The sequence below is a fragment of the Pongo pygmaeus genome, chromosome 2 (genome assembly GCF_028885625.2).
Source record: "Pongo pygmaeus isolate AG05252 chromosome 2, NHGRI_mPonPyg2-v2.0_pri, whole genome shotgun sequence".
Taxonomy (NCBI): domain Eukaryota; kingdom Metazoa; phylum Chordata; class Mammalia; order Primates; family Hominidae; genus Pongo; species Pongo pygmaeus.
The window spans coordinates 55,636,505-55,658,678 of record NC_085930.1 but is presented as its reverse complement, the minus strand read 5'-3'; the positions used below and the strand labels follow the sequence as shown (position 1 = coordinate 55,658,678).

The following is a 22,174-nucleotide window of genomic DNA, read 5'->3' as shown; positions in this document are numbered from 1 at the left end:
ACAAAGTGCTAGATCCTAATGGAATTACATTTTTTCATACAATATTTAATGTAATTATATTAAACATTTAGTCACCCTCACATAATTATTTAAGGGCCTAGTAGATGAAATTGTATTTCACAGAAACAAGGATAAGTTGAGATAGAGACACAGTGCCTATGCTCGGAAGTCACTGGAAAGCACCTGATCACCATAGTAAAGATGGCCAAGGGCTTCTGACCTGATTAAAATAAGGAGTCATATAAGAAATGGCTTTATTAGAAAAAACGTAGCGTACACGTGGCTAATTTCTATCATCGATATACCTCTTGGCTATTTTATCATTAAAATTGGATACAGGGTTTGAACTTCTTTAGAAGTTAGTGGCATATCTTCCTATTCTGATATGTGACTTAGGGAAGGCGTTATCTTCATATGATAGACACCCTTTATTTCTTTTCATAATTACAAGTAATCAGTAGTTTAGCACTGGCACAAAACAGAGAGAGAATTACTTAGGTAGTGCTTTACGTGTAAGAAGTCACACTTCCAACCCCAGAATCAGGCACAGGTATGCCATCTGTAGAGTTTTAAAATCCCCTATTATCACTCAAGTCTCCCATTATTATTACCTAGTAGTAATTAAATTAATGTGATAATCTGTAACCTAACAAAACCTCTGAATGAAGTTTCTTTCTTCTCCCTCTTTTCCTGTTAGATGTGCAATTCCGAGCAAATGTGCAGTGTGCAGTATTGATTTCCAGCCTCCTTTTAAACTCCTTCAAGTCTGTGCTATTAAACGGAGACAACCACATCAAGATAGAGTCTGTCATAGGATTCCCTGAAGCACAGAATGAGGAGAAGACTGAGCAAACACGACCCGGGAAGGCACCAGTTGAACCAAGACAACTCTGTAAGACAAAAAAACATGCAGTTTTAAACATTCATGTAACACCAGCAGACCACCACCTGTATGCTGGAAGGAATCTGCTCTGCATTAAAAAGTACTTATAATAAATGCACCCTGGAAGGCCTAGAAACTGGCTTTCAATAAATAGTGACAATCTGGAGACTAAGTGATGTGTGTAATATATGATGGGGCTTCCATGTGGAATATTTTTAATCAATATTGTTCATAACTTTTCACCAATTTAATCCACCTTGACTTTGGTTACAAAATAAATTACTTCAAAGAAAAAAATCAATCACCTTTAAATGTTAGTTTGATAATTATTTTTTAAGCACCCTCTATCACCATCACTGTTGTCCCTGTTTATAAATATCTGATGGATTAAAAAGACAAATACGAAAATCATCTGAATTTTGAAATAACACTTTTATATGTTTTGGATAGAAATATCTATTTCTCAGCAAAAACATTAAGTATAAATCGCTGTAAAATAGATGAGAAAATATATTTTAAAATAAAACATACAAAAAAATCAATCATAATTCTGCCCCCAGAGAGATCACTGTGAATAGTTTGGCTTATTTCTTTCTATTTCTCTACCAGCATGAATGGTTATGTATGATGCCAATTATTGGAAAACCTATAGGCATCATCTGAATGGGCAATTCTGTTGTTTGATTTAATGTGTCAAGAACATGGTTCTTCAGAAATGCTCTCTCATGAACTCAGGATTCTCCAAAAGGAGAATCCTCTGCCATTTGCTACCAACACACACTGACCACTGTGGCTGCCTCTAGCTGCTTCCTGGAGCTCCAGGGACCCTAGGGCTGTGCATCTGTTCAGCCTTCCTCTACCCCAATCCCATCTGCCAGTCAATCCCAAGGCTCTGAAGTGAATAGCTCCTTGGCATAAAGAGGTTGGTGAAGGTGGTGGGGACAACGTTTCAAGTTTAATATCCATTCAGCAGTTTCAATTAAAAAAATAAACGAGGAAAATAAGCTCCTCGGTGCCTTTTTTCTTTTTTGGTCACTGTTATGGGTTTATATTTTCCCTTTGTACTTCTACAAAATGCTAATACTGCCTTAATCTTCAAAAGTCATCCTAAAGATTTCCACAGTGCTGCTTTAGTTTAATCCATAATTCATATGGCTAAAGGAGCAATTTATGCTCAGGAATGGAAATCAGAAAACTGACTGGCAAGAAAAGGTGCTGCAATACCTTTTTTTCTGTAATATGCTCACAAATACAGACTCCCCACCTCTCAATTACTATGTTTTAAAAGTCAGACATGCTATGCTATAGAATGTAACAAAGACATATATTTCAACGGTATTTTTATGCAAAGCTGTTTTCTCTGCTTTACTTGGATTGGACATAGTCTAAATACTCAGAGAAGCTGTGATCTATGAGATCTTGTCTTCATTCTGATGTTCCCTGAAATGAGACACTGGGCATTTTCTGCTTTTATGTTGACTATATAACCCCTGGATTTCTGATAATTTTACTAGGCAAAAAGAAGCAGTAAAAAATTAAAAAGTAGTAAAATATAGACAATAGCATTTTGTTTGTATTAAAAGGGAGAACTTGGACTTCAGGGTCGAATTTTAAGCAACAGATAAAAAAAGTATGGTAACTGACAAAACGGTTTACAACGATAGTTGCTAAATCTTAGAGACTGTATTTTATGGGGAACTAGAGCAACACACATAGCAACAATCAGCTTGTCCTTGCTTTTCTTAAACTGAGAAACCTTTCAAATATTGTCAAAATAGATCTTTTATTTCAGAGTTACCATTAGAATTGTAAAATCATTTCTTCTACATAGGTTCAGATGAAATCTCTAAAAACGTCTCATAATTGCTCTTTAGCGCCACGGTTTGTTGACTGGTTTTTACTGTGTGCCTCTCTCTGAAAAGTTAAATCCACCTCTCAGTAAATTCACTTGTCTCAATCAACTACAAGTGTTCTTTGAAATTATTTGCCTTTTCAGAAAGCAAAAAGTCAGAGATAGGGGAACCTCTACATTTTCCTGCTGAAAACCATTCACATAAACCACTGTTTAGGTGCTCTAATAAGCAAGGAAATGACTTGCTTAAAAATCCAATTTGACTTGGCAGTAGCAAAGTCAGCTGCTGTCCTTTCTGATCCCCTTTCTGACCCTGATGTAGATGAACTAACAGAATAGCGAGCCACTGAAATTTTTGTATTATAATTCTTTTCATCTTTTAAAATGAGCATGGTTTTCTAATACTCCTTCCCTTTGCCTTTCACTAGATAAAATATAAATCCATATTTGAAGGCAGAGGCCTACAGTCTGCCCCATACTTCCGCTGTGTCTCTACTGTCTACTACACAGCAGTCAGAGTACTCGTTCTGCCAACTTACAGTTTAGACAGGTGCTCGACTTTACTCAGTGAAGTGGGCTCTGCACCAAATGGTGAGGCTCTGTTGGGACTGAATTAATTGGGATTTTGCTCATCCTCTTACTTTTTCTTCTGGAAGCACTGTTGTACTTTTCACCTCATCTTTCCCTACAGTGGCGCCATGCTTTCGGTTTCTACCACTTGTAAGTACTTGTCTGTTTCCAGCTACCACCCTCCAGAACCAACTTCCTATTTTCTTTTATGATGATTTAACAAGATTGTCTCCTTTCTCACTCAAGGTGAGCATCCAGCTGACCCCATGATTTCCCAGGATAATGCCCTGCTATCTTCATTCCACATCAATTACCCAGTAGATCTTACCATCACATTCCATTATTCTACTTCTTAGATATAAAATTACTTCTCACTAGTCCACATCTGTTGAACCTGCTCTTTGTTTTCCTGGTAACCATTAGTCAATGCCTCCCACCTCTGCCAGGCCCCTGAATCTTTTGAGTGACAATGCAGCCTCACATTCATGGTCAGCCATTTTAAAATCAAAGAGCTGAGATAAAAATCATGATGCTTTTAGCCAAAACCCGCTGCAAAGCTTCTAGAACAAAAAGTAACAGATAACACAAACTTCAGAATATTAAACAGAATACACTGCAGAGCACATAAAGGATGTAACAGCATTCTCAAATTGATTTTTCTATGTGACATTATTAGAATAAAGCATCACCGTGCTATGTCAACTCAATGAGATTCTCAAAACAAACACAGGAAGCAACTCCGTTTTACAAATATGTTTATATTAGGGAGCAAGTAACAACTTTTTTTTGAAAGTGACCTTGAAAAATCCAAGTGAGTAAAACTCTAAAAAACTTCTGACAAGGTTCCAGGTACCCAAAGCAGAACTGAAATAGGATGTGGAGACCCTGTGACCCAGGGCTCCAAGTAAGCCAGTGGCATTGGTATAGGAGCCTGAATCACATTTGCCCTCAATGACTGCAATGGCTCTAATCTGCAAGCAAATCGCCAGCAGAACCTAGCTTGCTAGGCAAGACATTCTATTGTGGTCATTTTGGGGTTAGTCTGTATAGCCCTGAAAAATTATCTGACGTATTCATTTATCAGATAGCACACTGTAGGGGGAAAAACCCTAGTCAGGAAGTTTAGTACTTCCTTGAGAAGTGACTTAAAAAACCACAGATCTTTATGATGATTAAAAATCAGGCCTTCTAGGCTGGGTGTGGTGGCTCACACCTGTAATCTCAGCACTTGGGGAGGCCAAGGCAGGTGGATTGCTTGAGACCAGGAGTTCAACACCAGCATGGGCAACATGGTAGAACCCCATCTCTACAAAAAATACAAAAAATTAGCCAGGTTTGGTGGCATATGCTTGTGGTCCCAGCTACTTGGGAGGCTGAGGTGGGAGGATCACTTGAGGCTGGGAGGCCAATGTTGCAGCGAGCCATAATGGTGCCACTGTACTCCAGACTGGGTGACAGAGCAAGACCCTGTCTCTCCCACCCCTAAAAAATTCAGGCCTTCTAATCACATAACTAATAGTTGAATTTTGACATATAATTAACTTCTGGGTGAGTTTTCAAGTTTCAAAATAACTGAATAATGACATATGAACACTGGCTTTAATGGAAAGGGATTCAGTTTATCATATAAAATGTTTAGGATACTAGGCTGCGGAACTGACAGTTATTGTTAGGAAACAGTTGTACAGAATTTTTAGATTTGCAATTTATGTATAATCATACCTGAGACCATAAAGAATGTGGACCTCTGCTGCAGGACTTTTAGGGGAAGATCAATTAATCCTACTAAAAAGAGTTTCAACAGATTTCTTGGTTCTAGTAACTTTAGCCCTAGAGAGATGTGGACGATGTTTTTGTGTATTCATTATGCACCTCATAAATACACATATAAAAGCATTTCTTTACGATGGAAGACTAGATATTTAAATTCCTACCATCAGTCAGCTAATTATCTAGAAGAAACAAAACAAACATTGGTGGGTGCCAGCTGTGCCCTGGACTAGGCTCTTTCACAGGTATCTTCTCATTAACTGCCTAATATGCCAAAATTTAATGAGACCTTTCTCCTGGAAACCACCTTGGTGGATTAAAATTAATGATTATTTAAAGTTTCATAGGGTACTATGCTCACTACCTGGGTGATGGGATCATTCGTGTCCCAAACCTCATTGTCATGCAATATACCCATGTAACAATCCTGCATGTGTACTCCTTGAATCTAAAAGAAACATTGAAATTATTTAAAAAAGAAATTTCACTTTTGTTCACAATAGTCACAAAGTTTAGGTGGAAACTTTTTAACATCTACACAAACATGTATAAGAACACGTGGTCAGAAACTGACCAAAAAGAGGGAAGTTTTGTTTCTCCCAGCTAGATAAATCCTTGATTATATCAGAAACGGGCAGAAATAGTGCTAAGTGTTCCTCCTGCTCCCTCTGCCAAAGAAATAAAATATCTGCTTGTATCTGGTCACTATGAATTTGCAAAATGAGGAATGAGCACTGACTGACATCGGTTCCATTTAATTCACTCCAGACACCAGATGCTGTTAAACAAGTAAAAACTGCAGCAGAACCCAGGAGAGTTACACAGATAGACTACTGGCCAGGCAAAATGGTCAGGTGTGCACGGAGCTCTGTTGCAGTAAGACAGTTTAGGGCAGTTTCCATTATTGGTGTCTTCTCTGCCTTAAACTGATCAACAAAAATGTGTTTGTTATATACTAGAGACCATAAGCAAAAGACTTATTGGGGGATAACATTATCTGGCACCTGCTGTTGTTCTTTTTAAATACTGAGAGGACAAAACTCTATTTCTAGCTGACAGGAAAAACCATGCTCTGCTGGGCGGCACCAACCACTAAGCAAAGCTGTGCCCATCGGCTGGAAAACTGCTTCTACCATCCCAGGGGGGATCACAGCCATCTCCAATGCTTTACCAGGCAGACAGGCAATAAGCCACTTAATTTAAATTGTGATACAATTGAAGTGGTTTAAAGCTGATATGTAATGACTGTCAGATTTCGCTGAGAAAACTAATTGGAAGCAAAGAACCTGATTGCTGGTGATGGCACTTTTCCCTAATGGAAGCACGTGTTTCCAGGACAACAAAGAGTGGCCTTCTGATTTCATGAATATCACTCTCCTTCATACGATAAACCAAACTTGTATCAGGTTTAGCAAAGACCTACTTTACCTGCATTACTGATTGACAGAAACAATCTAATGTACTGTTCATTATATTAAGAAATTCATCTATCCTATGGACACTTTTTGCTGTTGGGTGAAGTGCTATGCCAGAAGTTGTCCAAAACCCAGGGATAATTCTGTTTCACACTGACTTTGAAAGTTTCTGGCCAGGCGCAGCGGCTCATGCCTGTAATCCCAGCACTTTGGGAGGCTGAGCTGGGTGGATTACTTGAGGTCAGGAGTTCCAGACCAGCCTGGCCAACACAGTGAAACCCCATCTCTACTAAAAACACAAAAATGAGTCAGGCATGGTGGCACCCGCCTGTAGTCCCAGCTACTCAGGAGGCTGAGGCGGGAGAATCACTTTAGCCCGGGAGGCAGAGGTTGCAGTGAGCTGGTATCGTGCCACTGCACTCCAGCCTGGGCAACCGAGTGAGACTCTGTCTCAAAAAAAAAAGTTTCAAAATTTGCTTTCCAGTCAAGGAGGTTAGCACGGTTATTATTTCAGTTATAACCCTGTCAAAAACACTCCTATAAACAATTCGGCCTCTTGGAGTGTCACATTTTAGAGCATTCCTTATGTTGGGTGACTTCCTCTCATTCATCCCTCAGGCTTTAAACTCCATATACACCCCTAACATTAATTTACACCCTGTGTTAAGAGAGATTCGAAGTAGTTTTTAAAAAGCAATAGACCAGAGGTTCTCAATGAGAATCTGCATATTTGAATCACCTAGTAGGGTAAGGCGTGGGGGTGGGGAGGATTTTAAAAATACAAATACTGGGCTCCAGCCCAGGTTAATTAATTCAGAAATTCTGGGGGCAGGGAGTACAGGGGCGGGGCAGAGAAGAGTGAGGGTGCACTTGAGCTAGAATGCATTTTAAGAAAAACAATTGAGGAATTTTTCTTTTGCTGGCAATGAAAGCTCACATAAAGTAATTTGCCTTGGTGAGACTTCTCCATATAAAAACTTCTATACACTAGTGACCCAAACTTTTCTTGTAACACATTTAGATAGTAAATAAAAAATCAAATTTCTTACCTGTATGATAAAATGTGAGAAAAAATAAAAGTACTCCCATAAACATATTACTTAAAAAAGTGACAACTCCACAAGTAATTCCTTCTGGAACCGGGTAGACAGTTTCCACAAAAAGCTCAAAAAATATAGGTACACTGCTATTCAAGAACACTCCCAGGAGAATACAGGAGGCATACAATGTCACTAAAATAAAAACACAAACATTTTAGTTTCACACTAGCGGCAGTGAGTCATATCAGACAGATCTTCGGGGTGTTCTCTCTCCTAAGTATTGACTCAAAAATTTCTTCTCTTTTCAAAGGTAGTTGATAAAGTTTGACAAAGCATCACACATCTGCCAGCTCTTTGCTGCGGTTTTCTGGAGTAGATACAAAACCATTTTATTGCTGGATGGGTACCAGTTTATCTCCTTTACCTTTCTGGTGGATTATTCCAGAGCACAAAACAATTTACCACTATCATATAATTAAAAGGATTCTTCTCCTGCTTGGTCACACTCCTGCAGACTTGTTCCATGATTTTAGAAAGAGAGCGTAAAATCTAAGAATAAATGTCACAAACATTAAATGTTACTGAAAATTACATATTTAAAGAGATTGGTTAATAATTGCTTTCAAGCGCAAAATAAACATTATGCAGTATGTAATTTCTTGAGAAACACAATGGAATTAGTCCTCAATTTTGGAATGGGTTTTTCACTCTATACTCTTTTTCTACTACTTGAATTTGAATTTTTTTACTATGTGTATAGCTTATTATTTAATAAAATTAAAAGAAATTTCATTATGAACAAATGAAATGGACAGTGGACACAACTCCACTTCATGTGAGTTTGTGAGCTCATTAGCTCAGAAATGGTTATCACCAGGTGAGCTGACCCAAAGAGCTGATGTCTATACCCAGGAGCCACATAACACAGACTTGGCGCAGGATCCTTGACATGAAGATTTTCCCACTTTATTTGTTAGAATTCCTATTATATGGAGGACAAATGGGCTACTATAGGTAGGATAAATGGATGATATAACTTCAGAGGCCAGTAATCAAAAATTAGGGATTTTCATTCAATTGTCTCAGTCTTGGTGTTTGCTTCTTGTATTACTATAAAAGTGATGACCAAGAGGTTTCTATTACCATGGATAGACATGTGGCAATGACTTATTATTGCAGAAAGTAAAGAATCATAATAATTTACCCAGGAAGGGGTTAGATTAAGATCTTCATCATCAGAATGGGGGAAGGTAGCTGTGTCAGGACTGATTTAATATATTCCAGTGTTCTGGGGCATGCATAAAGCAGAGGCTGATTATTCCAAGTCTGAATTTGACTTCCATTTGAGTTTTCAGTTCTCATACATTCAGTGGGTGAATGTCATCTATTAAAAGTCAGGCAGACAAGATAATTTCCTGCTTGTCATAGAGGGTTCAAACTACATGATCATTAAATATTTCCATAACTTTGTATAATACTGATACTAAAATTACAATCAACGGCCTTTCAATTAAAAATTCAAGGTAATTCAGCAGAACAAACACAACTGAAGTGCTGATGCAGATTTTTTTTCTAATAAAAAGCTAATAAAATTTCATGGGCCCACACTTTAAATTGTAAAAAACAAAGTCCTGTGTAGCATAAACTACAGTTAAAAATGAATGTATTTCAAGCACATGACTTGGATCATAACCCTGAAAGTACTCCTCCCCACCCTTGTTCCCATAACAAACCAAATTACTAAACTTTAGGGAAACAAAACTATGTGTGAATACTTTTTTTTTTTTTGAGACGGAGTCTCACTCTGTTGCCCAGACTGGAGTGCAGTGGCGTGATCTCGGCTCACTGCAAGCTCTGCCTCCTGGGTTCACACCATTCTCCTGCCTCAGCCTCCCAAGTAGCTGGGACTACAGGCGCCCAACACCATGACCGGCTAATTTTTTGTATTTTTACTAGAGATGGGGTTTCACCATGTTAGCCAGGATGGTCTCGATCTCCTGACCTCGTGATCCGCCCGCCTCGGCCTCCCAAAGTGCTGGGATTACAGGCGTGAGCCACCGTGCCTGGCCTGAATACATTTTTATTAACTAAAGTTACACTAAAAACTTAGGGGATCAGTGGTTATAAAACAAATCACAGATAAGAATAAGAACTATTCCATCAACATCTAATGAGATTCTCAAGACAGCAATAACAATTACAACTTTATAATCTTGGATTTATAATTTCTAAAAATATTTTAAAAACTGCTTTCACATATATTATCTTATTTGATCATCCTATCAGCTTTTTGAGGCAGGTAAAGTATTTTACAGTTGAAGTGACCAAAGTTCTGAAAGTAAAAAAACAGCTTATTTAGAAACAGTGTAAATTATCAGTGCTAATAATATGATTAAGGCTTACAGACTCTAGCATGTTTTCCGCCAATTCACTGTGTCACAGTGAAAAAAAAAAGTAACAAGGCCTGGTATTTTTTAATCCAATGGTATTGACACAAAAGGCCTATTTCCCAAATCCGTATTCAGCACAAAAGCTGGAAGTGACTGCATATTATATGACAGAACCAAAAACAAAGAACATCAAAAGGTTACAAACAAAAAGATGAATTTTAATCACATTAAATATAAAACTGGCCCCAAATTGTTTAAGTATATAAGAGGGAAAACTTAGCTTAAGCCTTTCTTCAAAACGACTATCAGATACCTATTATGTGGAGGCTGCTATGTTAGAGCAGTAAATAAAACACACTCTATCCTCAGATCACTCTTCTACTCTAAGGAATATGATGGACACCTGCTGCCCCAGCAACCATTTATATGCACAGTGTTAAGATGATAATTATATTCCTCTCTCCAAAAAAAAAAAAAGCATGTCTAACCATGAGAAGCAATAGCCTTGGTGCTGAATGCAGCAGGAAAAGTGTGCTAAATTCTAGTAAAATGTTTTAAGGAGGACCCTAGCAAGCTATGATAGGTTTAGAAGAGAGTGATCCGGCAGGTCAGTGGTGTGGAATCCACATCCGATGAGGAATGATCCTAAGAATGGGGTCGGGGGCAGGGAGGGATGGTTAGATTAAAAGCTAAGGTCAGACATGACAGCTGTCTTCAAATGTTTTGAGGGCTGTCAGTGGAAGAGAAAGGGAGTTGACTTGTTCTCTGCAAGCTATGTTGCTCCAAATCAGTTATAACTCACTGGGAGGATGAATGTTCTAGGCCCCAGAGCTAACAACGAAACAGGTGATGTCTTCTCTTGTGGGAGATATTTAAGTTGTAGACAGATGAACATATACCTGGGATGTGATAGAAGAGATTCATTTACTGAATGATAAATTATATTAGATGATGCCTAAAGTTCATTTAAGTAGATCAATAACAAATTTAAATACATGTAGGTAGGAGAACTTAACCAGGATATTAAAAACAAAAATCTTCCCAGGCATGGGGCTCACATCTGCAATCCCAACATTTTGGGAGGCTGAGGTGGGCTAATCGCTTAAGCTCAGGAGTTCAAGACCAGCCTGGACAAGGTGGCGAAACCCCATCTCTACAAAAAAAAAAAAAAAACAAAAATGAAAGATAGCTAGGCGTGGTGGCACATGCCGTAGTCAGTAACTTGGGAGTCTGAGGTGGGAGGATAGCTTCAGCCTGGGAGGTTGAGGGTGCCGTGAGCCAAGGTCGCACCAGTGTACTCTAGCTTGGACAACAGAGTGAGACTGTTTCAGAAGAAAAACAAATAAACAAAAAACTTGTAGGTGCTTCTTCGTGGAAAAGAATAATATATTTGTTTACAGTTTTATGAAGAAATAAGTAGCATTATAAAATAACACAACATATTTTTATTATAAATTATCTTAAGGAGTAGAATCAAGAAATGTCCCTGAAGGGTAGGCTTATAACATTAATACACTTTACTGGACAAACTTTTATTATTGTGCATACTGACTGAACTTTTATTTCACGATAAAGTTAGGAAAGTTAACTGGGAATTATTAGATTAGACCTTTATTACAAATATTTCACAATCCAATTAAACTTGAACAAGTGAAAATACACCTTTTGCAAATGAAGGCACATATAAAGAGAAACAACAAGCAGCCAGAAGAAACATTCACAGTGTTTGCTAACTACATAGTTTTTTCATAGGTTTTGAGCATGCTGAATACATAGAATACACATGTATGTGTGTACACACACAGATATATACATTTCTATATCACTGAGCTATACCTCTTCTCTCAGCATCACGTTTCTTCCTAAAAAAAAAAGTGACTGCTGTGGCCTTCATAATCTACTGCTGATTAAAATACGCAGTATATGCAACTGCAGTTCCAAAAGAGGATGAGGCATATTTTGCTGTAAGGTACTATTAAATCATGGAACGCTCACTGATACCTAGTCAAGCCCTCTAACTGTAAGAAACACAGAATCTGCTGGAAGACTTATTTCTTTTCTTGAAAATCTCCATGGATAAACATTATATGATCTGCCTCAGCATTTAATGATTCTTACATTAAGATTTTTCACAAATCCATTCTCTTCTTTTAATCCATATTCTACTTTTTCTTCCTTGAGCAGTCTGTCATGAGCACGAGACTTTGTCACTTTTAGTCCATAAAATTGAAAAGAGTAGTTAAGAACAGAGGCAAAAGATATGAAAATATAGTAAGAGGATTACTCTCTAGCCTATACATGTTGAATGCCCTTTTTTTTTTTTTTTTTTTTTTTTTTTGTTAAGAGACAGGATCTCACTCTGTCACCCAGGTTGGAGTGCAGTGGTCATGGCTCACTATAGCCTCGAACTCCAGGCTCCAGTGATCCTCCCACCTCAGCCCCCTGAATAGCTGGGATTACAGGCACATGCCATGACATCTGGTAATTTTTTTATTTTTTGTAGGGGCATGGCCTCATTATGTTGCTCAGGCTGATCTCAAACTCCTGGCCTCAAGTGATCCTACTGACTTGGCCTCCCAAAGTGCTGGTATTATAGGCATAAGCCACTGACCCAGCTGTTGCATGCCTTTCAATACAACTGGGTATGTTTCCTTTCTTTAAATAACACTTGAAGTCACCTTGTGGTCAGCTATCACTCCCTGGGGGCTTCTGTCTAGCTAGTTGTCCTTCCTTACTCCCCCATCCAGCATGTTTCTGATATCACTGTCATAGCATTCTAGTAACTTTAGATGAAATTAGATAAATAATCTCTCCCAAGGCAACTTCTGTCAAACAGTCAAATTATACTGTTTCAGTAAACTCAACAAAGTGCTAACATTTTTCAAAATGCCATTTTCAAAGCATTCATCTGTTCAGCACAAAACGACTTGGTGAGTTGTGGCTAACAGGGCTGCTAGACATCTAGTTCTCAGATAAGGTGAATAATGTGTTTTCAAAATTTTGTTTATTGCATAAACTTCAAGATTTTGAAACTCGTGTTATCTAGTCATGAGGTTATTTATTCGCCCTATTCTAAGTACTTCAATTAATAAAGACATAATGCAATTTTAAATATTCTGAGTTTCCCTAAGGAAAAGCCTCCAAGAGGATGTACGTAAGCAAGTAAATGCATCAAAACGGTATGCTCTGGGATAGACTGGAATGACCCAGTTTTTCTTCTGTAGAGATGGTAACAATAATATCACAACCAGTGAACTATAGAAAGATTGCAATAGAAAGTTTTAGTTTTAATGAGGTTGGGCATGGTGACTCTCTCCTGTAATCCCAGCTACTTGGGAGGCTAAGGCATGAGAATCACTTGAACCTGGGAAATGGAAGTTGCAGTGAGCTGAAATTGCATCACTGCACTCCAGTTTGGGTGACAGAGTGAGACTGTCTCAAAAAAAAAAAGACAAAGTTTTAATGAGACAGCAGTAGCACTTATAACACATGGGTTGAACAAAATTAACTAGCTTTCCATTTATTAAACAGTTTAAATTAATACATATATTTACAAATGCATTTCATGTAGATTCTTCTGATATATAAAAAGCCATAAAAGAACTTCTAAGTTTGCTAGGAAAGAGGAAAAAGACTAGATATTTTCCTGATTAAAATAGGAATGACTAGTAAAAAAGAAACATGAATTTGCCATTATGGACTTTAATTACCAGCCTAAAGGCATAGATTTGTCTATAATTAGATTTTGTAGTAAGTTTCCTTCATGAAACCTCTTTTACTTAAAAGGAATTAGGTCAGATTTTTACAAGGCTTGTAAGGGTATCTGTGACAGATTTATTCAAATTCTCATGTTCCATTTAAAACATGCCCTTCTACCTTCCTACAGCAACTGCTGAATAAGAGTGACCACAATTGCTGACTACCACTGGCAACAAGTAATGTTCACTGTGGCTCAAATGGAGATAACACATACTTCATTCATTCATTCACTCCTTCTTCAGGGCCTGTGCTAGGTTCCACAGTGGGAGCTGGCACAAAACCATGCTCCAGATTTTCAGACTGGTAGCGAAGATAAGACATATATACCTAAGTAACTATTAAGTAGTATTAGGGGAGAGAGACAAAAACCTGCTACAATTCAGAGAAGGAATGTGGACAAATCTAGTCCTTAACCCAGTGTGCTTGTAAGGTAAAAATATATCTTTCAAGAGTATCTAAGTGACATTCAAAAACTTTCTTGCAATTGAAAACAACAGTAGAACTTATAACTTCTGTGGTTGCTAAGGTGGCCACATCAATTCTATCTTTCAATTCTGGCCTTAATTTAGAATTCTGCTTTCCTTTCTGTCCAACATAATTGTTTTCAATACCAGACTGGTAAAATATGGTCTTGACTAGAGTCAATCACATCAATTTTAAGATTTAAAAGGTGTATAATTTTCAAATACATTTTTCCCTGATTGTAAAATTAAAACATGCTCATACAAATCCAGACCAAAAAAAAGAGATTAAAAATTAAATTCATTCTTAATCCTCCACCCAGAGATAAAGCTGTTATCACATTAAATTGAAAATACATAAAATTTAATGGAATGTACTATCTTATAATAAAAATTCTACACTTAATTCAAGGGAAAGAAATCTGTTCTTTATGTACTCATGACTATGTTCTTGTAAAATCTCACAGATGCTAACTTGACATACAGTATCACAAAAAAAAATCTGAATGTAATGCCATGAATAAGAAGAGTTGTAAACTAAGACTGTTCCACCAGAATGTTGTACAACTGCTAAATTATGAAGTTATACCAGAATAAAATTTTAAAAAAATTCTGGCTCTGGCTCAGAATACTTGCCAAAATTGTTCAAAACCCCAATGTAGGATGCCAGTGTGTACAACAGTGCACAGTATTTTACTCTGTACCTAATTATTACTTTGGACAACTGGGTTTTCCAGGCAAAGCATGTGTACAGAGAAGAGGGACTGTTGGCAGGATGGTGTAGAACAGGGATTTCCAGGCCTTCTTTGTTCTTAGCACTCCTAGTGTCTCAGTAATTTTTTCACAGTGTTCCAAGGCCAAAAGAAACAGCTAACAATCCCATTAATCACATCATTTGGTTCAAACTATTTAATAACATGTATTATATGTCCTAACAATTTAGTAGCGATTAAAAAAATACCCATAAGCTGAAAGAAATATATTTTTATTTCATCCTTAAAGAATCACAATTACTTATTGATGAGATGTGTGCACTGATGCGCACTGCAAGACTTTTAAAAGTTTTGGAATCAGATTGGACACCCCCCACCCTCATTTTGTGTTCCACACTAATTTTTGTGTGGTACTTGTGTGGTACTTTTTATCACAGCAACTGCCAAAAAAATTACTTTGCAAAGATACAATGTCATCAAAAAGAATGCAGCAGAATCTAATGCTGAAACCGGGAACTTCTCTGAACTAGAGGTTCAACCAGTATCTGACAGATGTTGCGGATCCCTGTGCTGCCCTTGTGAGCTTACTGAGGCACTCCAGGGTGGCTGGCTTGGTACAGAGGTTGCTAATTTTGAGTATAGGGCAATCTTATACCCTTGCCCTATTATCACTGTAAAAGTGGTAGGAAATCCCAAATAAATGGCTGTCCTTCAAAGATTTGATGCCTCTGATGTGTAAACTGCTGTTTCTTTTATTACAGAGTATAGAGATCCAAATTGGGATATTCCTTACATATAATGTAGACCAAAAACACCTGCCTTCTCAAAGATTCCCATGGAACATACGTGCCACTGGGCAATAGGTCCCCATGGAGTCACTTTCAGACTCTTATTTATTTCTACTCACACAAATGCTTGTTATAAATGACTGTTACAATCTTACAATCTACCAAATAATCCTATAATTAAATATATAATGCAAAAGGTGGCTGAATATTACTTGCAAATAATATAAAATATGCATCTTAATATTTTGCTGGAAGAAAGGAAGGAGCAATAACAGAGTCTCTGGTTTATAAGCCAATAATAATCTGTCATAGTAATTTTAAAAAGATCCCATGGTAGGCAGAGTAATGCCCTCCCTCCCCTAAAGATATTCATGACAATCTCTGGAATTTGTGAATATGTTATTTCATAAGACAAAGGGGATTAAGGTTGAAATGGGACTAAGGTTGCTAATCAGCTGGCCTTAAAATTGACAGACTTTTCCAAATTATCTTGGTGGGTCCAATGTAATCATAAGCATCCTTAAAAGTGGAAGAGGAAGAAAGAGAAAGGCAGAAGGGAAGTGTTCAGAAGCAGATGTAACAATGGAAGAAAGGCACAGATAATGCAACGTGAAAAGGACTTGACCCAAGGTTGCTGGCTCTGAAGGCAGAGGACAGAGCCATAAACAAGGAATGTGGGTGACCTCTAGAAGTTGAAAAAGGCAAGGAAAAAGATTCTTCCCTAGAGTCTGTTCACATTTTGATTTTAGCCCAGTGAGACCTGTGTTGAACTTCTACTCTACAGAAATGTAAGATAATGAATTTCTGTTGTCTTAAGTTGCTAAATTTGTATAACTTTTACAGCAGCAATAGAAAATAGACTCTGAATTGATGATATTAATAATGACAACAAAACAACAGCAAATAAAAATGTTTCAGGTCCATTAGATAAGCTAAGTAAGCTGGCTGTAATATGCTTTCAACAGGTATTTCCAGTAAGTTTTAGTTTGTATTAATGATGGAATAAAACTAAATGTAAAATAAACCTAAAGGGGCTGGTTCAAATAATTTTACTGAAGTATACCATAGTTTTTTGCCTTGTTAATTATTATTATTTAACAGTGATATAATGACTATAACCAAGATAAAAATCTTTGTATTATGCTCTGATAGGAATTTTAAACAAATATAAGCATTTCCATGCTCTATGTGTTAAGGCTAAAGATTATACTTCTTTTCCATATGAAAAATACCAATTAAAATATTTTTAGTTATTTTTTGAACTCTTTAGATAAGATGATGGTTTGATGACTGGACAAGAGAAACTTTTTTGTATATTTAACAATTACTTACAGAAAGCAAGAAGAAGTCCTACTATGAGTTGTGTACACTTCTGTGAACGAAAATATTTATTAAAAGTTCAAAAATAGCCTATGCTCACCTGTGGTTAAAGGTAGGTGTGTGATGCTGTTCAAACAGGTCAGGGTGAACCACGTGGATGACAGTGTAGCTCCAGAAAACAGGAGGAGAAGAATTAGTTTCAGCATACCCCTGATAAAATCTGCAAACCTAAAAACAAAAATGCTCTAGTGGGATTTAAAAATACTATTTAAACAAATGACACACTTTCATTAACAACTACTTGAGGAATTTTCCATGTATTCTTTTAAAAGACAGTTTTCTGTGCTTTTTTTAAAACAAATTTTCTTGTATGATGTTACTTGTGATAATTTTTTTCTCTTATAAAACACAAAAAATGGCATCTTTGTTCAGGATCTATAATTTATAGGATATATTCTGAGTGTTTACTTTTTTTTTTTTTTTTTTTTTTTTTTAAGAGACAGGATCTCACCATTGCCTGGCTGGATTGTAGTGATGTGATCATGGCTCACTGCAGCCTCAACCTCCCAGGCTCAAGCAATCCTTCCACCTCAACCTGCTGAGTAGCTGGGCTAATTATTACTATTATTTTTTGTACAGACAGGGTTTCTCTATGTTGCCCAGACTGGTCTTGAACTCCTGGGCTCAAGGACCCTCCCACCTCAGCCTCTCCAAGTGCTGGTATTACAGGCATGAGCCACCATGCCGGGTTGATTCTGAGTTTTTAAGTGCCACTGTCATTTTCTTTATATTTTTCTATACTTTCCAAACATTCTATAACGAACATATATTATCTTGGTTTTGAAAATCAGGCTAATTTGTTGACATGAACTTGCAAAGATCTCTCTCAAAATTCAAACTCATTTAGAGAACAAACACAGATGCCTACACCAGAGCCTCTGAGGTCCTATGTGACCTGCTGCCTGGCCCTGCTCTCTCTTTTCCTACTGTTCTCCAGTTGGATGGCCATGTTTCTGTTTCTCATATATGCCATGGTTGCTTACCACAGCAATATATAGCTTCCGTACTTGTTCCATCTGCCTGGAATGCTGGTACCACCCGGATCTTCACATGTCTTACTCCTGGTTACCCCTCAGGTCATTCAGGTCTCAGTTCAACAAGGTCCTCTGGGCTCAGTGAAGAAGTCTTTCCCCATCCCACCTCCACTTTCTATTTTATTTCTTCACAGCACTTTCTCTATTGGAAATTGTCTTGTTTTTGCATTTATTTTTTGTCTTCCCTACCAGACTGTAAACTTTCTGAGAACAAAACATACACAGCATCTGGAATAGTGAATATTATTCTTCTAAACTTGGGACTTTTATAGCATTTTAAGTTTTCATGTTTGAGTTTTCGTGAAACTAAAGGGCATCTGGTAGAGATGCTTATCATTTAGCTATACCAAAAAAATTTTCCACTTGCCAGCTGCTTTTCCTCACCTGTGGATTAACTGCTGATTGTACAGGCATAATCCTCTGGCTGCATAATTTATTCCATCCTTCAAAATTGTTCCTGTTATAGAATAGCTGATCCCATCTCAAATACGACATTTACTATATTCTCTTCACTTTTAATTTTCTAAAGTTGATTTACATTTCTGTTGTAATTATGTGACTGTCCTTCTTAAAACTTTGAATACTATCTTCTGCTTTGTACTTATTTGACATGATATGGTTAATTATGTTTGTGTTTTCTAAAATAAAATGACTTCCTATGAGAGCTAATGCCATCTTTTGGTGGGAAAAATGAATGCACTTTTGCCCAGTGACTTAAATTTGTCCTCAAGCAGAAAATTCTTAGGTACGCTGAAAAAGTTTCCACAGCTTTACAAAATGTTCCTCAAGAAAATCCAAAAGACTGTTTTAATCCCACGCTTACCTAACAGTTTTCAGATTTACATTTTGGTATGCTGCATGAACTTATTTGTCAGATACAGAGATGACAAGGTATAAGAGAATGAAACAGGTCTTTAGTACAAATCAGAGTTGAATTGCAAGAAAGTTTCACAGAAACTGATCATACAAGAATAAACCGACAGCTGTAGTCTATTTTTGGAGACCCAGTCCTTTTGAATAGGCTGATACCATTGAAGTGTATTATTAGGACCAAGAAGTATCTTTAATAGCGGTCTTTAATTACAGAAATATCACCCAAAGCACTCATGTATGTCTACAAGGTAGCACTGTCCTAGGGAATCCCAAAAAATGGTGTTAGGAAAGTAATTTGAAAGTTGATTTTAAGGCTAGGAGATAACTGAAATTGACTTCAGATCCCGGGGTAAGGGTAGTATTGTTTTAGAACTTCCATTTCAACAAATTAAAAGCAGAAAAGTCCTCATTCTAACTTTTCCCTTTAGTTATAGCTATATCTAGTTAAAATTAAGGGGTATAGAAGGAAAATAATGACAAAGGAGCATTTCAGACATCATTTTTGATACATAATTGTTCCCCCTTTGACCAATTTGGTGCTCAGAATAGGATGTGATCCATGACTCATTATAATTGGCTTGGAGATTTTAACTAGAAAAATGAGGTATGATTCTTGTCAAAATAAGACAGGTCAATGTATTTTTAGTATCAGTGATTTCCTACAAATACTATATTCCCCTTCTGCTTCTTTAGCTTTTAGTTTTCTTATACTTTTCTAACTTAACACTTCAAATAAAGTGATTTAGAAATTACAATATCAATTTATTCTTTCAGTATCCCTGAAACACTATGTGAACCATAAAGTCTAGGTATAACATTATCCTGTATCAATTATATTCAAGTATTTAGATATTGAGGTGATATATGGATCTTATATTTGATCTTCCCAAATATATAATTAGATTCTCCTCTTCATGGTAAAGTTGATTGCCTAATTTTGTTTTTGAGCAGAGTAAAATGATTTGTGAAGTGAATGAATATTATCTCTTTGGAAATACCAAGAGTAGTTTTACAGGCAGTTGCCTAAGAGAGTAACATTTTAATTCTTTTCCTTTTTTTTTTTTTTTAGAATGAACAGGACCTTTTTCCTTCTTCTGACTCATTCTAACAACGTGTTGTTGTAATAGGTTATGATCAAAGAGAGTGTGATGAAACTGAAAGTCTTCACAGACATTTTGCATCAAAAAGGGATAACCATAGGAAAATACCTGCCAAAAAAGACCATAAATAAATAATATCTGCTAATCAGGACACTGCCTGTTCACGGAAAGTTCTATTGACACTTTTACAAATGATTTCTTCTCAACCCTTTTAGTCTCCACGGCTATTAATTTGTCTTTATTATTATATTACCTTTTTTGGTCTCCATTTGTAGATGTTGTTCTCCAATAATATGGAAAGAGGCAGCTTAATTACACTGGAAATACACTTCCAGTCTCCAGAAAAAAACACTTGAGGAAGGGACTACTCCAGAGAAACTTTCTTATAGCAGCAAATTCTTTTTTTTTTTTTTTTTGAGATGGAGTCTCACTCTATTGCCCAGGCTGGAGAGCAGTGGCGCAATCACGGCTCACTGCAACCTCTGCATCCCGGGGTTCAAGCAATTCTCCTGCCTCAGCCTCCCTGGTAGCTGGGACTACAGGCGCTCATCACCACACCCAGGTAATTTTGTGTTTTTAGTAGAGACAGAGTTTTGCCGTGTTGGCCAGGCTGGTCTTGAACTCCTGACCTCAGGTAATCCACCCGCCTCAGCCTCCCAAAGCGCCAGGATTATAGGTGTGAGCCACCATGCCCGGCCTGTTAGCAGCAATTCTATATAACGCATGTGAATTTTCTTGTAGTCTGAACAAGCACCCCTTTCTGACCTTTGCTTGTTTTACTTTTCCCTGAATTGTAATGTTTATTTAGGGGAGCCTATTTATCTTTAGGCTTTTTCCCCCTGCTCTGTCCACTCACAAGTTTAACAAAATATTCTCACCTTGCCATAGCTATTCCAACAACACAGCCTCCAACTATGGACCAAAATCCAATCCAGCCAGCATCTACCTGTTAAGAAAGAAGCAGACACATTTAATACAAGACGATCACACTGCAATATAAAAGGAATGAAAAAAAGTCCTCTATAATCAATATGTTAGTAGCTAAATGGATGAAATAAAAGAATTCATGTGTAACTAATGTATATAAACATCTAAGAAAATATGTCCTTGATTAACTGTTCATTGGAATATTGAAAACAAAATAATCAATGTCATCAAACAAATATTTTCAAGTATGTACTACATGCCTAATATTGGACTAGGAACTCTTAAAATAAGAAAAGGATGGAAGATAGTCACAGCCTGAAAAAGTTTAAATATAACCAACATAGGAAACTGCTAGGTAATAATTAGATGCTAAAACATGGGGCAACAACTAAAAATGTATCAGGAGGTGGAAGGCAGGGGGAAATGTGGGGCTGAGCAAGAGAGTAGACAGAGAAAAAGAAGTTGAGCTGGGTTTCAAATGTATAGCTTGTTCCCCTCTTGAGAAAACATTTCCAGCCCTGTCATTTACTAAGTGTGTGACTCTGAGCAAATTATGTCTTTTTACCTGTAAAATGGATTAAATGAGATAATTTGTATACAGTACCCAGATCAGTGGCCAGGACATAGGAAGTGCTCAATAAACATTAGCTGTTATTATTATTACTAACTGATGAGGCTTCTCCATCTATCTTGTCCCTTTCCTGCTTGTGTAGCCGCATTTTTTCACAGCAATCTACGAATGCTGCCTACATTCCTCATCACTCCTGTATCTTTAACTCTTATTATGACTTGGCTTCTGTCCCAACTCATACTCTAGGTCTCAGTTCCTGCATTAGTGGAATGGGGATAATAAAGTTTTTCTGAGGGTTAAATAAGTTAATAAATGTAAAGTGCTCAATACATGTTAGTTGTTATGAACAAAATTTCATGTCTCTAATAATACTGGTACATCTTGTCTCCTCTTTCTCCTTCCCATGACTATCATGCTTGCTTTTATTATCTTCTTACTTCTTGACCCCTGTAAGAGCTTCTTAAATGGTCTTCACAATCTATTTTGCTCACTGTTGCCAGAATAATTATCCTAAGCATTCCGTGTCCCTGCTCGGAAATAGTTACTGGCTTTCTTTGTGGTTACAGGACAAAGTCCAAACTTGACCTGGCACTTGAGCATTGTCCAAACTAGCTTCTACCTTTTGTTGTTTTTCAAGTCATATTTTTC

The 22,174-nt window shown here is 37.1% G+C and overlaps 1 protein-coding gene across 1 annotated transcript in view; it reads right to left on the bottom strand.

The window, feature by feature from the left end:
* Window positions 1–237: 237 nt before the first annotated feature.
* The window catches only part of SLC49A4 (solute carrier family 49 member 4), an 83,930-nt gene continuing 61,993 nt past the window's right edge, over window positions 238–22,174 (bottom strand). The window contains exons 6-9 of the mRNA XM_054481282.2: window positions 20,907–20,974; window positions 17,062–17,189; window positions 7,540–7,722; window positions 238–890 (exon numbers count right to left, since the gene is read on the bottom strand). Coding sequence (XP_054337257.1) covers window positions 775–890; window positions 7,540–7,722; window positions 17,062–17,189; window positions 20,907–20,974 — 495 coding nt within the window. The 3' untranslated portion in view covers window positions 238–774. The remainder of the gene's footprint in view (window positions 891–7,539; window positions 7,723–17,061; window positions 17,190–20,906; window positions 20,975–22,174) is intronic.